The sequence below is a fragment of the Emydura macquarii genome, unplaced genomic scaffold (assembly GCF_026122565.2).
Source record: "Emydura macquarii macquarii isolate MOO-44397 ecotype Brisbane River unplaced genomic scaffold, CSIRO-AGI_Emac_v2 contig_1230, whole genome shotgun sequence".
In the NCBI taxonomy this organism is placed as follows: domain Eukaryota; kingdom Metazoa; phylum Chordata; order Testudines; family Chelidae; genus Emydura; species Emydura macquarii.
Window position 1 is genome coordinate 16,744,265 of NW_027131367.1, and position 14,560 is coordinate 16,758,824.

The 14,560-nt window shown below is 39.5% G+C and overlaps 1 protein-coding gene across 2 annotated transcripts in view; it reads right to left on the reverse strand.

The window, feature by feature from the left end:
* Positions 1 to 14,560, reverse strand: part of OGFOD3 (2-oxoglutarate and iron dependent oxygenase domain containing 3) — a 58,355-nt gene that overhangs the window by 6,144 nt on the left and 37,651 nt on the right. For both annotated transcript variants that reach the window (XM_067547665.1, XM_067547666.1), the window contains exon 8: positions 6,459 to 6,582. In XM_067547665.1, coding sequence (XP_067403766.1) covers positions 6,459 to 6,582 — 124 coding nt within the window. The remainder of the gene's footprint in view (positions 1 to 6,458; positions 6,583 to 14,560) is intronic.

Here is a 14,560-nt window from a genome sequence, read left to right on the forward strand (position 1 = left end):
GTGCAATTTATCAGGTGCGTTAAAGGGTTTTGAAGGGTGTGTGAGGGAGTGGGGATATTTTTTGAGGGCAGATAGTGCAGGAAATGGCAAAAAGCAGAAGGGGGTAGACAGGAAAAGGGATGGGAAAGACATCGGAGAGTAAAAACAGAAAAATAATGGGGGGGGGAGGGAAATAAGATATTTATCGTTTAGATAAAAATTTTCCTTCCCCCACTTTCTTTCCTGTTCGTAGAGAGCCAATTCCAGCTCTGACACACACAGAAACCTCTTGTGTATGGGCCTGAGCACTAAACATGGGATTCAGTGCTGTCAATTCCATTTTATCTTAATTCTGATCAGCTGGAATTCCAGTTAGTGACACTGAACAGACAGCAAAAGTGAGGAAGACTCCAGCATATACAGTAGCAGCTACTATGTTAGTACAATCACTCAAACTGCACTGGGAATGGAAACAATAAACAAATATCTGTACATGCTGCAAGCCTTTGCAAGACACTGCATTTGTTTTCACAGTTTTTACTGGGCTGGCAACAGTTGACCCTTGCAGGGGACGTAACTGAAAGAGAATTAGCTTTAATCTCTTTGGCCATAGACAGAGGAGGTAACCACCCCTAGAAGAAGCAGATAGATAGGTAAGCATCACATCTGCAAATACAAATCATGTTAGAAGCATCTTTATTCCTAATGTGGTTCACCCTCAGAAGATTGAACCATTTTCAGTTTTAACATTACTACCTTGACCTCAATTTTGAAAGGCAATGGGATCTAGTGGACTGTACAAGAGGAACATTTGAATGCTAGACCCATCTATGCCATTGATCTGCTGTGTAACCTTGAACAAAGCACTTAATCTCTGAATCTGTTTCCCCATCTGTAAAATGAGGATAATACTTACCAACACCTAACAAAGCAGTTGTGAGGATTCATTCGAAAATATTGGTACAATATTTTGAAGATGTAAATCAACAATATATAGGTTTAGTATTATAATTATTATCCTATATAATATAACTATTATCCTATTAGTATCCTAATAAATATAATTATTATATTATCCTTCTCTTCCTCTTATTCAGACAGAAAAAATAAAATACAGCCAACTAAGTTATAATATAAATAGTAGAAAATACAAAAAAAAAAAAAAAAGGCTCTTGGGAGCATGACAAATCTATTCTTGAAACATTAGAATGCTCCATCATGAAATGTAACTACATGCACTGGGTAATGTCTCTAATATTAGTATGTGTAAGGGCCACATGAGCAGCTGGGGGGTGGGGCAGAAGAGAGAAAGTATGCTACACACACAGCTTAAATTCTCTTTTTGAAGCTTCAAACTTGACGTAATTTAGAATATATTTCAATCTACTTATGGGCCCATAGCCCCTTTTGCTGTCTCAGCATGGTCAGTTGCTCACCCAAACTGTTTGAGAATGGACAGCCACATAATAAACAGCACCCACACAACTCGACAGACCCACTTTTATACCAACAAATGTTTTGATTAGCTGAAAACTCCTCGATATTATTCCCCATCCAGCACACACAGGCATTATAATTACTGTTACAAGCATTGCCTATTGTGATGGATACTGCATAGAACAGAAAACAGCACATGTAATAGGCTTTTCATGTGGAAGTCCTTTAACTCAGTAGCTAAAGATCACTATACCCCATACTACAGGCAATCATGACTTTCTTAGTTTGCCTATAAAAACCTACCTAAGCTAGACAGTATTTCTAGGTCAGTATTTCTCAATGACCGGTCCATGGACCGGCACCAGTCCCAGAGATCTCCCTGACACAGTATAGGAAGCCTGAGATCTCCCTGACACAGTACAGGAAGCCAGTCCCTGGTATCAAAAAGGTTGAGAAACATTGCTCCAGGTCTCCCCCTGCATTTTATAAAGACTCTCCATTTTAACTGTAAGCTCCTTGGGGCGGTGACAACACCAGGATACACAGCAGACTATGGATTAGGCTGTCACAGGCCTTTCTGAACCATACAGGAGATTAAGGGAATAAATGTCATCCCCCCCGCCCTTGCTCGGCTCTGTTCAGGTTGTGACGAGCCGTGGAGGAGAACAGGGGTTACTCACTCAACACTTCACCCCGCAAGCCATTGGGTGGAAATGGGGGCAGAGAGGGATAGGGAAGTTGTAGGAGCTCTGTTCTGTCCCCTCTACTCACTGGCTAGAGTAGCTGCCTGGGCACAAAGGGGACAATACACTGCTGCACATGAGGACGAAGCAACTTACTTCTCTCCCAAAGCAAGAGGAAGCAGTGTCCACCAGGGTCTTGACTACAATGAATGGTGCTAGCCACAGCTCCGAGGTCCAAGTTTCTGGCTCTCTGCAAACTCAGGTAGGCTGTATTGCTGTACCAGACCACAATCTGGTACATTTTCCAAGGTTGCTTCCACAGCCATAAGCGCTAGAAACTTTCTTTTTAAATGAATGCTGAGATTCTGCGGCAACAGGTGAATTCCAGGGCTGCAGAACCATAGAAGGTGTGTGGTTCTATGTATAGGCAATAGGACACAGAGCCCTTGACCATCTCAAACTCTGTAGATGCTGTACTGAGCCCTATAGATGTGCCAATCAAACTCCAACGCAAGAACACCTGCAGTGTTTTCTCAGAACAAGGTAGCATTCCACAACCAGCTGGCGAGTAGGTGGTTTGCATTTGGACATCCCAGCACCCGTGTCTTATTTTAGACTGCTAATCTGAATTCAGCTCAGGCATGAACCAAGTTTAACAACTGTCTCTGGATGCTAGAACTGTCTCATAGGTTTTCTGCTAATTTGCAGGTGTAGGGGGACAGGGAGCAAGGGCACTAGCAGAGAGCTGGGGTTAAACTCTACCCTGACTTACAGCAAAGACTTAGTGAAGTCAGGGGTGTTACACAGTGATCAGGCCAGAGCACAATTTGGTTCCTAGGGTCGAATGCTAATTTATACAACAGTAAGCTGTGTGGTACAGTGATCCCAAACACCACCCTCCAGGAGCTGAACAGCTGGATAAACAGCTGCATGTTTTCAGGCCTGAGTCTCAAAACAAGAACAACAGGCAATATGATATTTTCTGTCTTATTATCTATCCGTTTCCTAATGATTCCCAACATTCTATTAGCTTTTTTGACTGCCGCTGTACATTGAGTGGATGTTTTCAGAGAACTAGCCACAATTATTCCAAGATCTCTTTCTTGAATGGCAACAGCTAACTTAGACCCCAACATTTAGTATGTAAAGTTGAGATAATATTTTTCCAATGTGCATTACTTGGCATTTATCCACATTGAATTTCATCTGCCATTTTGTTGCCCAGTCACCCACCTTTGCAGACTGCTTTGGACTTAACTATCTTGAGTAGTTTTGTAACATCTGCACATTTTGACACCTCACTGTTTACTCTTTTTTCCAAATCATTTGTGAATATGGTAACAGTACAGACCCCTGAGGGAGACCATTATTTACCCCTCGCCATTCTAAAATCTGACATTTATTCCTTCCCTTTTTCCCCTATCTTTTAACCAGTGACTGATCCAGGAGAGGTCCTTCCCTCTTATCCCATGACAGCTTACTTTGCTTAAGAGCCTTTGGTTAGGGACCTTGTCAAAGGCTTTCTGGAAATCTAAGTACACTGTATCACCCTTGTCCACATGCTTGACTCCTTCAAAGAATTCTAGTAGATTGGTGAAGCATCATTCCCCTTTACAAAAACTATGTTGACTCTTCTCCCGACAAATCGTATTCATCTATGTGTCTGATAATTCAGTTATTTACTATAATTTCAACCAATTTGCCTGATACTGAAGTTAGGCTTACCAGCCTGTAATTGCCGGGACTGCCTCTAGAGCCTTTTTCAAAAATTGGCGTCCCATCAGCTATCTTCCAATCACCTGGTACGGACACTGATTTAAATGATAGGTTACATGCCACATTTAGTAGTTCTGCAATTTCACATTTGAGTTCCTTCAAAACTCTAGGGTGGATACCATCTGGTCCTGGTGACTTATTACCGTTTAATTTATCAATTTGTTCTAAAACCTCCTCCACTGACACCTCAATCTGGGACAGTTCCTCAAATTTGTCAACTAAAAAGAATGGCTCAGATTTGGGAATCTCCCTCACATCCTCAACCGTGAAGACCGATGTAAAGAATTCATTTAGTTTCTCCACAAGCGATAGCCTTATCTTCCTTGAGTGCTCCTTTAGCATCTTGATCGTCAAGCAGCCCTACTGGTTATTTAGCAGGCTTCCTGCCTCTGTTATACTTAAAATATTTTTTGCTGTTACTTTTTGAGTCTTTGCTGTTCTTCAAATTCTTTTTTGGCCTTCCTAATTATACTTTTACACTTCACTTGCCAGAGTTTATGCTCCTTTCTATTGTCCTCAATAGGATTTAACTTCCACTTTTGAAAGGATGGCCTTTTTGGCTCTAGCTGCTTCTTTTACTTTGTTGTTTAGCCATGGTGGTGCTTTTTTGGTCCTCTGAATATGTTTTTTAATTTGGAATATATCTGCAAGTTCAGCATCATGGCCTAAATTCGAAAGCATTTAGTGATGATTTTGGGTACCTGCATTTTTGGATGCCCCATCTAAGGCATTTCAGAGGACCTGATTTTCAGATGGTGGGCACTCAGCACCTTCTGAACATCAAGCTCCTTTAAAGTGCCTCAAGCTGGGCATCCGACAGCTGAGGTGTCCACAATCACTAGTTACATTTGAAAATTACTCATTTGCCAAAATGCCTAATTTGCAAACGATTGGTGTCACTCCAATGAACTCCCGAACAGGACCATATCTCCCCACAAAACAAAACTAAGTGGAACTCAAGACACAGTAATAGCCTAATTTCTGTTATCACTATTATTTCTTGTCTGTATTGTGGTAATACCTAGAAGTCCCAGGCTGTACAAGGCGCTGTACAAACTCAGAACAAAAAGACAAACTGTAAGTTCTTTGGGACAAAGGCTTAAGTGACATATTCATTTCTTTTACATGCCAGTTTTAAAAACATTTGAAGAACACTTTCCAGGTGTTGGAGACATCCTCTGAGCTGTTGCAAATCTGAATAGATTAGCATTAGATTCCAGGAAAAAACCTCCTCCACTCCCCACTGCTTTTTTTTTTTTTAATATAGCTCACAGACCATTTTTGCCCTGTGTTATTCAGTTTGTACAAATGTGTTCCTTCAGTGCTTAGGCCACATACATTCAATATAAAAACTATTATGAGAAATGTGCAAAACACTGGCCTTCCTAATAAAAAAGACTCTTTCCACTACTCCCACATCCTTCTGCTCCTCCCTTCTCTCCAGGAAAAGCCTAGGAGAAAAAATGGGTCTTAGAGTGTGACCAGGAAGTTAAAAGACGTGGGATGAACAGAAGTGGTTTCCAAGTTTTGGACCTTTTGCAATTAAATCAAGGGAATATTAGCTAGAACGCCTCAGCTGATCTCAACAGCTCCAGTATTGGATAAAGGGAGAGCTGCTCTCCACGTTAACCAGAATCCAACACATTTAAGGCTTTATATGTTAAAACTGACACTTTTGAATTACACCCAGAAATGAATGGACAACCAGCTCAGGTGTAACATGGTCCCTAGAGCAAATATGCCTCAAAATATAGGTGGCAGCATTTTGCACCAGCTGAAATTTCCAAATTCAACCTATCTTCACTGAACCCTTAAGACACAACATGGCAACACTCCCCACCCTTATTGTCAAAGCCAGGATACAGATACCCTGGAAGCCCATGAAGGCCACTGCTTAATTAGACAGAGATCAGTGAGGGCTGAGCACTCAAACAGACCCTCTGCCCGGAAACAGTTCCCTCCAGAGCAGTTCCAGCTCCAGCTGGCTCAGGGAGTGGAAGACTGGAAATCACCTTAGGGAAAAGCACTTCTTAGCCATGAAGTAAAAGGCTTTAGAAAGCCAATCTTATGAATCCTATTTAAGGAAGGCTGTGGCTTTTAAGGCAGTTATTTCATGTGTCTGGCCAGTCTCAGATTAACTCAAACCTTGGCCATTTCTAGTCTATTTCTTCTTATGTAACGAAACTGTAGCCACAAACAGGATGAATTTTACTGTCACCATCTCATTAATCACTATTATGGCCTATCCAAATCACTTTCCCAGGTCACAAGTTACTGACTACCCACTTGAAACCAGAGGCCAGGCTAGCCCATTGGGGGCCCAAAATAGGACTATTTTGCCCTCCCCCCCACAACACACACAGCACATAATAAAAAGCGAATGGGGGGCCCCCTTGAGCTGCTCGGGGCCCTAAGCAATTGCTTAGTCTGCTTATACCTAGCGCTGGCTCTGCTTGAAACATATTAGGCTAAATTTTATCCTAAGTCATATTGTGGAATCCCATCTGGGGTAGCCCAGGTTTAACTGAGGACAGGAGTTGGTCCATGGAGCGCTATGTAGTGAAGGTAAACTGAGATTCCTACCTGCTCGGGGTTCTACAGTCTTGTTAGCACCTATATCCATGAACACAAATCGTCCACCACCAAAATCTTCAGTGTAGTCAGACAGATAAAGCAGCGATGTATAGTCAAAGGAGCCGTAGGTTACCTAGGAACAAAGAGAGAACATTAAATTACATAACTCCAGTCTGGCCTCTCCAGAATACAAACTCCAGATCCAATACATCTGAGGGACTTTTTCCATTTTTTCACATCTTATTTTAGACATTCACTAAAAAGCTCTCTAAAGCTGGGAACAAACTGTTCATTTTCTAGTAATTTTAGAAAATCTGACATAGATCGATAGAGCCTAACTCCTGTAGCTGGTTTTTCTCCAAGCAAAAAGGATACCAGCTCCAGAACTGCCATTTTGGCCTGATGTTAAAAAATTATAGGAACATAGAGATACATATTGTATCAAGGTGAAAACTCTGCATGGCTGGTGATGAAAAGGATTTGAGCAATCTCTGACTGATTGGTTTCACCTCTTAGCTAGTCACATATAAGTCTGGGCACTTTCATTCCCTCACCCTTCCTCCCTTTCATCTGCTAGCATGCAGCCCTGCTGATGATTCAGATCCTCCAAGTAGACTTAACATCTGTTAGAGAAATAACTCCTCTTTTTTACTTTGTTTTGATAAAAAGGTTCAAAGGTGGCTTTGGAAATGAAATGTTTTTCTACCAAGCACTAAGAACCACATGTTTTAAGTCCATCACACGAGGTGCTTTTAAAATGTCATAATGCCCTTCAAACTGAATTTTCCTTAACAAAATTCCTTTTTTTTTTTTTTTTTTTTTTAAACACTACTAATTTTGCTTGATACCTGTGTTCAAGAGGGACAAAATTCACTTTATGGGAATCATAAGAAGCTATGAAAATACTGAATACTGAATTTATCTGAGCAGAACAAGTCATCCATAATTAGAATAAAATATTTAAATCAGCAGGGATACTATTGCTGGTTTCTTTACAAAGTGGCCCAACTTAATCACGTTCTGTATTACAGGGTCTAGCAGAGACATGACCACGGCAATGGTCTGATTCACTGTACAAATGAACAATTTCTAATTAATGTTTCCTTTGACACAATGTCTGTGTCACAGAATAGCACTATTCAGAATAAACGCCTTGCAAACCCATAAATTGTCTTGACATTTCCGATTCAATTTCTTTTTTTAAAGAATAGGTGCATCAATGCCAGATAAAGCCAAACATTTGACTGAGTAGCAGTTGTACACACTATACTGCATGAGCAATGGCTATAAGAGAGACACTAAAAGGAAAATTTAAACACCAGATGAAAGATGAGGATCTTCTTTACATTTACTTCATTTTGATATTTTGAGCCTAAGGACTTAAAAGAAAAGTGACATCAAAAAGACAAACCATTAAAATCTAAATCTGGAGGAAGGGGGAATTAAAACTGAAGTGTTTCCCTTTATCCTCTTTGTCTAAACCACATTAGAAATGCAAGGCAGTGTAGAAGGGCATTAAAGAAAGTGATGTTATTAATTAAATTTTAGCCATAACGCCCTGAAAGTTCATCAGCCTTTTCAGGCTAATTATAAATCCCCACTCCATAATCTGGTCTTCCTTGCAACCATTACTGCAGAGATAACGTCAGCTAAAAGACATGTTGGCTTGCACTGGTGATAAAACCACTGATTGGTCCAAGGAATGCTTCAGGAATGTCTCATTTCACAAGCATTCAGTGGGATTTACTCTCTCAAGCGCTTGCAAGTCTGGGGCTTTTATTATGGTACACAACCAACAGTGCAATGCTCGTTCCTCCTTCAGTGATGTCCTCCTCCATTCTCTCCCAACCTAGCCCATCAACTCAGTCCATGACCCACAACAAACTGGCTATCAGTGTAGCTACACTTTGTCAGCCACTGAAATAGAGACATTCCTCTGACTGCAAGCAAAGTTAGTATATCCAGTTCCTTCTCCTAATTTATGAACTGGAAAAAAACTGCAAAGCCTTATTTGTCCATGTTTTCAGCAAGGCCTTGGCCAGTCCTCTGCAAAGAAAACCAATTTTTCAGCAACAGTTCAGTTGCACCAGTGCTACCAATAATGTATATTTCAGTGTAGACTTGGTACAGGGTTTTTCTAAACCAGCATGTCATCTAACATTTAGCAGCAAATAAGTTTTTCAATTACAGTTCTTCTTGATTGCTAGCACTCAAAAATAGGTTAGTATTGAGAAGTGGTGAAACTTCATAATTGGACACTAAATGATAATAGCCTCTGTGGAATAACATAAGATCCCCATGAATATCAAATGCATTTATTATCCCAGTAATATTAAATACCAAAAGACTTAATAAGAATTTAACACAGATGTTCAAACTGCATGAAAAAAGTCTGACTATTATAATTGAAACCAGCTAATAAATCATACTAACAACTGTAGACAGATCAACTTTCAGTAGCTCTTTATGAATAATTTAATTTAAAATATATGGATGTGGCAAAGCTAAGATCATTTAGACATTTCTGCTAGTTAATCTGAACAATCATACAGCGTGAGCCAAGTGCACTTTGCTAATCTTTATAATTTGCACACCAAAATGACAGATTTAATAGCAGATGCTAATTATTACTAAAACGGCTTTATTTTTTCAATGACAACATGATTAGCACATTATGAAACGTTCTATATTAAACTAAATTACAATTGTCAAAATTAAATACATTTTTAATGGCTCCTCGATTTTTTTTTAAAGTTGTGTTTATTCATTTACTCTCCAATTGGATCGTTTCAGTAATGCGCAATAGGTCTCCCTATCATTAGCAAGGATATACTGGATTAATGTTGTGCTTCAGGACACAGACACTAATGTGAACAGGCCTGAATTTGTACCCTACCTATTTTCCAATCACACACTCCACAGCACATGAGGAAACTGACAGATCAATAAACTGGTTCTGAGCCCAGAATAAGAACCCCATTCAAAAGGGAACCAGCTATGATGTGGAAAACCTGTGACTCTCATTTGGCATTCAGATCTGTTCAGGCAGTTCCTGGAGCCCATTCGGAGCTGCACTAAACTCTCTGGAACCTTCTGTGCAAAGCCCTGAGAGCTCCAACGCTTTCTGAGACAGTGGGTGGAGATGTGGGGAATTTTTGTTTGATTTTGACATTCAGCACATTGCACTATCAGTAGCAGAGAGGGCTCATATATCATAAACAGCAGGTAAAGAAGGGTGGCACGATGATTATGTTTCACAATCAATTCTTGAATGGCTTGGCATGCGGGTAAGAATTACATTCAGAGACATTCCATCTCTTTAAAAAAAAAAAAAAAAAAAAAAGTCTAACAATTCTATGGTTTTCAACACTCTCCTCCCTCGGCCATCCTCCAATAATTAGGAGGTAAAGAACCAGTGCTTGTAGAATGTAAATGAAGCGGTTTATTGCAACATTGCACCATCAACCACTAATAACCTTCAGTCTTTAACATGAACTTATAATTTGATATGACTTGATTTCTAATAGCAGCTCATTCAACAACAACCCCTCAATCTCCAACTAACTCTCTTTTCTAGCACACTTTTTCCTCTTACTACAGTCTTGGCCCTACAAAAATAGGAACATTCTTTTTATGTGCATATATAAATAAATAATACTAACAAATCATAGTACTGCATACAAAGATAAATTCACTCAAGCTTCAATCTTTGGATCCAGATTTCAAACACCTCAATGTTCAAGCATGATGCTACTAAAAATGAGATGTTATCAGAGCAAAAAGTCTTCAGAAACTTTATGAAAGAAACATTGAAAACAATCAGGAAGCTGCCACAACCTGCATAGACCAGCTGAGCGGGGGAGACTTCTACAGAGCATCTCTGAGAATTTAGACTGAATATTTCACTCCTGCTGTGGTAAATATAACTTAAGGAATATTAGGGAGAGATTAAATCTTCTTTTCCTGTTCTCCGATGTATAGATATACCATTTAACATGAAACCACTTGAATTTGGATGCTTGTGGTTTTAGAGCACCATGAGATTTTAGAGACAGAGATTTGAGCAGTAAAAAGAATTTTACACTCATTCATTCCCTTGTGAGCTCACACAGATATAAGGAATTGCAAACTTTTAATTTGTCACAATGTTGGTTTGCAAGAGTGGGTAATAAATAACACAAAAAGTGTTTTTAAATCGTTTGGTTTTTTGTTTTTTTTAAATAAGTAGAGTTCTATTGTATGCATCATACAAATGTGTTTATATAGCAGTATTAAAAACCCTAAGTATTCAAATGTCATGAAACAGACACGCCACCAAAAATGTGTGGCTTAAAAATCACAAGACTTTTTAAAAAATAATAAATTTAGGATTTTTTTTTTTTAAATTTGCCTTTTGGTTTTTGAACCTCTTGGTTACACGGTTTTTGTTTTCCATCTTTTCTACACCAAAGTGCAAGCAGTGTGATATAGCAGCCGAAGCAGAATCGGAGAGCAGAACCAGAGGTGTGATCAGGAGGCAAGAGCCATGAGTCAGGAACCACAACAGAACCAGAGGGTCGTGGTCAGAAGACAAGCCAATGGTCAGAGCCAGGAGTTAGGAATCAGGAGATCAGAGGTAGGCAGGGACTAAGGTGGGAGTAGAGCAGGGGCTCTGCAAGAAGGTCTGGCATAGCTGCAACCATGGAACATACTGAGCAGCCACTCGGCTCCTGTTGATACTGGGCTTAAATGGTTCTCTGTTGGCTCTTCTAACCAATCAGGGAGCACAGTCACTTAGGCCTTGTCTACACTCACCCTTCTGCCAGCAAAATTTGTCGTTCTGGAGTGGGGGGGGAGAGGGGGGGCAGGGACACACCACCCCAAGCAATATGAGTTTTGCTGGCATAAGCGCGAGTGTGGACAAGGCCATAGTGAGGGTTTAATTGGGCCAAGATGAGCTCACTGGATCACAAGGCTACCAAGCCCAGAGGCAGTTGTGTTCCTGATATTTTCTCTGCAATCAGAAACTAAACTCTTTTTTTTTTTTTTTAAGTAAAACAAAACCTGAGATTATCTTGACTCCAGAAATTGAGGTTTCAAGAAAAATCTAAATATCGCTACAACTGGCAATGAGGAATAGTGTAATCTGATCTCAGAGTAAGCACTCCAAACCAGTAACACACTGGAATCAGAGAGACAAGGGGCACAAATGGTTTACAAATATTTAAGTTGCTTCTGTTTATGGCTCTCTCTGCAATGGGACAGGGACAGTTATTTTTCTCACCTATTTTACATTTGCAGTCTTGCAAGAGGCATTATGGATGTTAATATTCTACTAAAGTCTTCCTCAGTTTTGTCTGTATGATAACAGGAAAGACACTTAAAGCAGCAGTGTAGAAATAAATAAAAAGCCAGAATCAAAAATCTATTTGGAATTGAAAAAGCAGAGATCTGGAGGACCATGAAATATGCATAAGGGAGGCCTCTGTTCCATGGCATCTGAAACATTTTATTTAAGCCAGCACATTGTGTTCCATAGAGTGCTGTCACTTAAAATCAAGCAGATACACAGGACAAAATGCAGGTTTTGCAGTGTCAAACTGTACGGTCTGAGGCCTTGTTTTTTTGGCTAAGCAGCTGCAGCCACATTAGGAGAGACAGCAGCCATAAGCTAAAAAGCATGTGGTCACATCTTCACATCCCTAAATTATATCAAAACACTGCAATATCAGGCTGTTAAGAAGGTGCTACTGTCCTAATAGTACTTACTACCACCAGATAAAGAAACAAATCTTAAGATGTTTTAAAGAAAACTTTGTTTGACAGCATTCTGTCTGGCAAGGAATCACTTAACCGTTGGGGCTGTAAAATCTACACTTCTTATCGTTTTGTCTTATGGTTCCGATTGCTCAATTGTTTATCTGAATGATTTCTGTCTGGTTCTTTGATTGTTTCAGTCTGTTGCATAACTAATTTTGCAATATTTAAATCAACTAAGGTGGTGAGATATGAATGGTTAAAGAATTATTTTGTAATGGGCTAGATCTGGTGTTTTGTAGTACTTCTGTTTAAAATGATTGCTTAAGGTTCAGCGAAGCAGGACCCAATCATGATTTTTGATGAGCCTGACTCATAACTTTTCAACATTTGGGATTGACAATACTCATCTCTCTCTCTCAAAAAAAAGCCCATTCCTGAAATCTTGTTGAAACAATGAGCACCTAAGTAATTAAATAAGATAATTTGTTCCACTGCAAGAGGAATGCATCAGAAATCTTAAAGCACTCCTGAATATCCCATGGAAACTGCAAGAGTGACTAGCATGCTAAGCTTTCATTGATCTTTGTTTAATTTTCTAGCACTCAAAAAAGCCCTGTTTTGGAAGGACACAAGGAAATGCTATTGCTCTTACCTATACAGAAACTCTTGATATCATCTACAGCCTACACATTTCCCCCTGCTTTTCCAGTTATAGCCTGTAAATGCAAGGTGAAATTTTCCAATCTTGTGCTCCCCACAGGAGACTGAAGAGATTTAAAACATGCATCACACAGACTGGATTGAAGAAAATAAATCAATGGCACAGCTTCCAAGCTACAGAAATTGTCTATCACATCTAGCCTTCCCTGACATATATGTTCTGGCTTATTAACCGTTTCCTTAGAATTCATCTACTTTGCTTCCTGCATAGCTGTGATTCAGACCCATGAAGTAGGCTAAATAAGGAAGCTTATTATTTCACATTTAAATATTTCTTGCTCTAGTTTCTGAATGAGACATTTTGCTGATCTTAGTATAAGGCCTGTTATACCTATAAGGTTTCGAAAGCAGATATTTATAATGGACACTTAATTTCTTTTACAGGAAATGTTTGAAATGCTATTACAGCCTGTGGGGAGGGTCGGTGTCTCTCTCTCTCTCTCTCTCTCTCTCTCTCACACACACACACACACACACACAGTGTTATAGGATTTCAAATATAAATATAACAGTTATGTATTATTTAAAAGCTATATAAGAGCTAGATATTATTATTATTTTGCCTCAATATACAGAAACACATGCAGATGTTCATGAAGGTGTAGAAGTATTGGTGGACATGCCTCATGCTTTATTCACCAACATTCATACAATCATAGCAACGTAGGTCTAGAGAGACCTCAAGAGTCATCTAGTCCTTTCTCCCAGTCCCCACGCTGAGGCAGGACCAAGTACACAAAGTCCATCCCCGACAACCGTTTGTCTAACTCAAACCTGTTCTCAAAAATCTCCAATGATGGGGATTCCACAACCTCCCAACTCTCTATTCCAGTACTTAATTATCCTTATTAAGTTTTTCCTAATATCTCACCTAAATATGGCTTGCTGCAAATTAAGCCCATTACTTCTTGTCCAAACGCCAATGGACATGGAGAACAATTGATCATCATCCTCTTTATAACAGCCCTGAACATACTTGAGGACTATTATCAGCTACTCCCCCACCCTGTCTTTTCTTCCTCACGATTAAACATGACCAGATCATGTTTTTGAAAAACTCATAATTTTTGTTGCTCTCCACTGGACTCTTTCCAGTTTCTCCCACATCTTTCTTCAAGTGTGACCCAGAATTGGACACAATACTCCAGCTGAGGCCTCACCAGTGCCAAGTAGAGTAGAACAATTACCAGCCATGTCTTACATGTGGCACTCCTATTAATACACCCAGAATATTAGTCTCTCTCACAAATTGGCCATACTGTTGGCTCATGTTCAATTTGTGACCCACTGTTAAGCTCTAATCCTCTTCTGCAGAACTGAACTACCTAGCCAGTTATTCCCCATTTTGTAGTTGTGCTTTTCATTTTTCCTTCCAAAGCAAAGTACTTTACACTTATATTTATTGAATTTTATTTTGTTGACAAATCTCAAAATCCTTGGAAGAAGAAATATACGTGGCCAGGAGCTGATAAAAAGCAATAAAAAATTAAAATAGTAATATATCCAGGGAGGCAAGATGGTTACCATTTAAAGGGAACAGAATTAATTCTGACTTCCAAAGCAAAGAAATCAATAAGAGTGGGAGCCAATTAACCATTGATTGCTTTGAGCTAAGTTTCAAACACAATACATGAAAATGACATTTATACAAC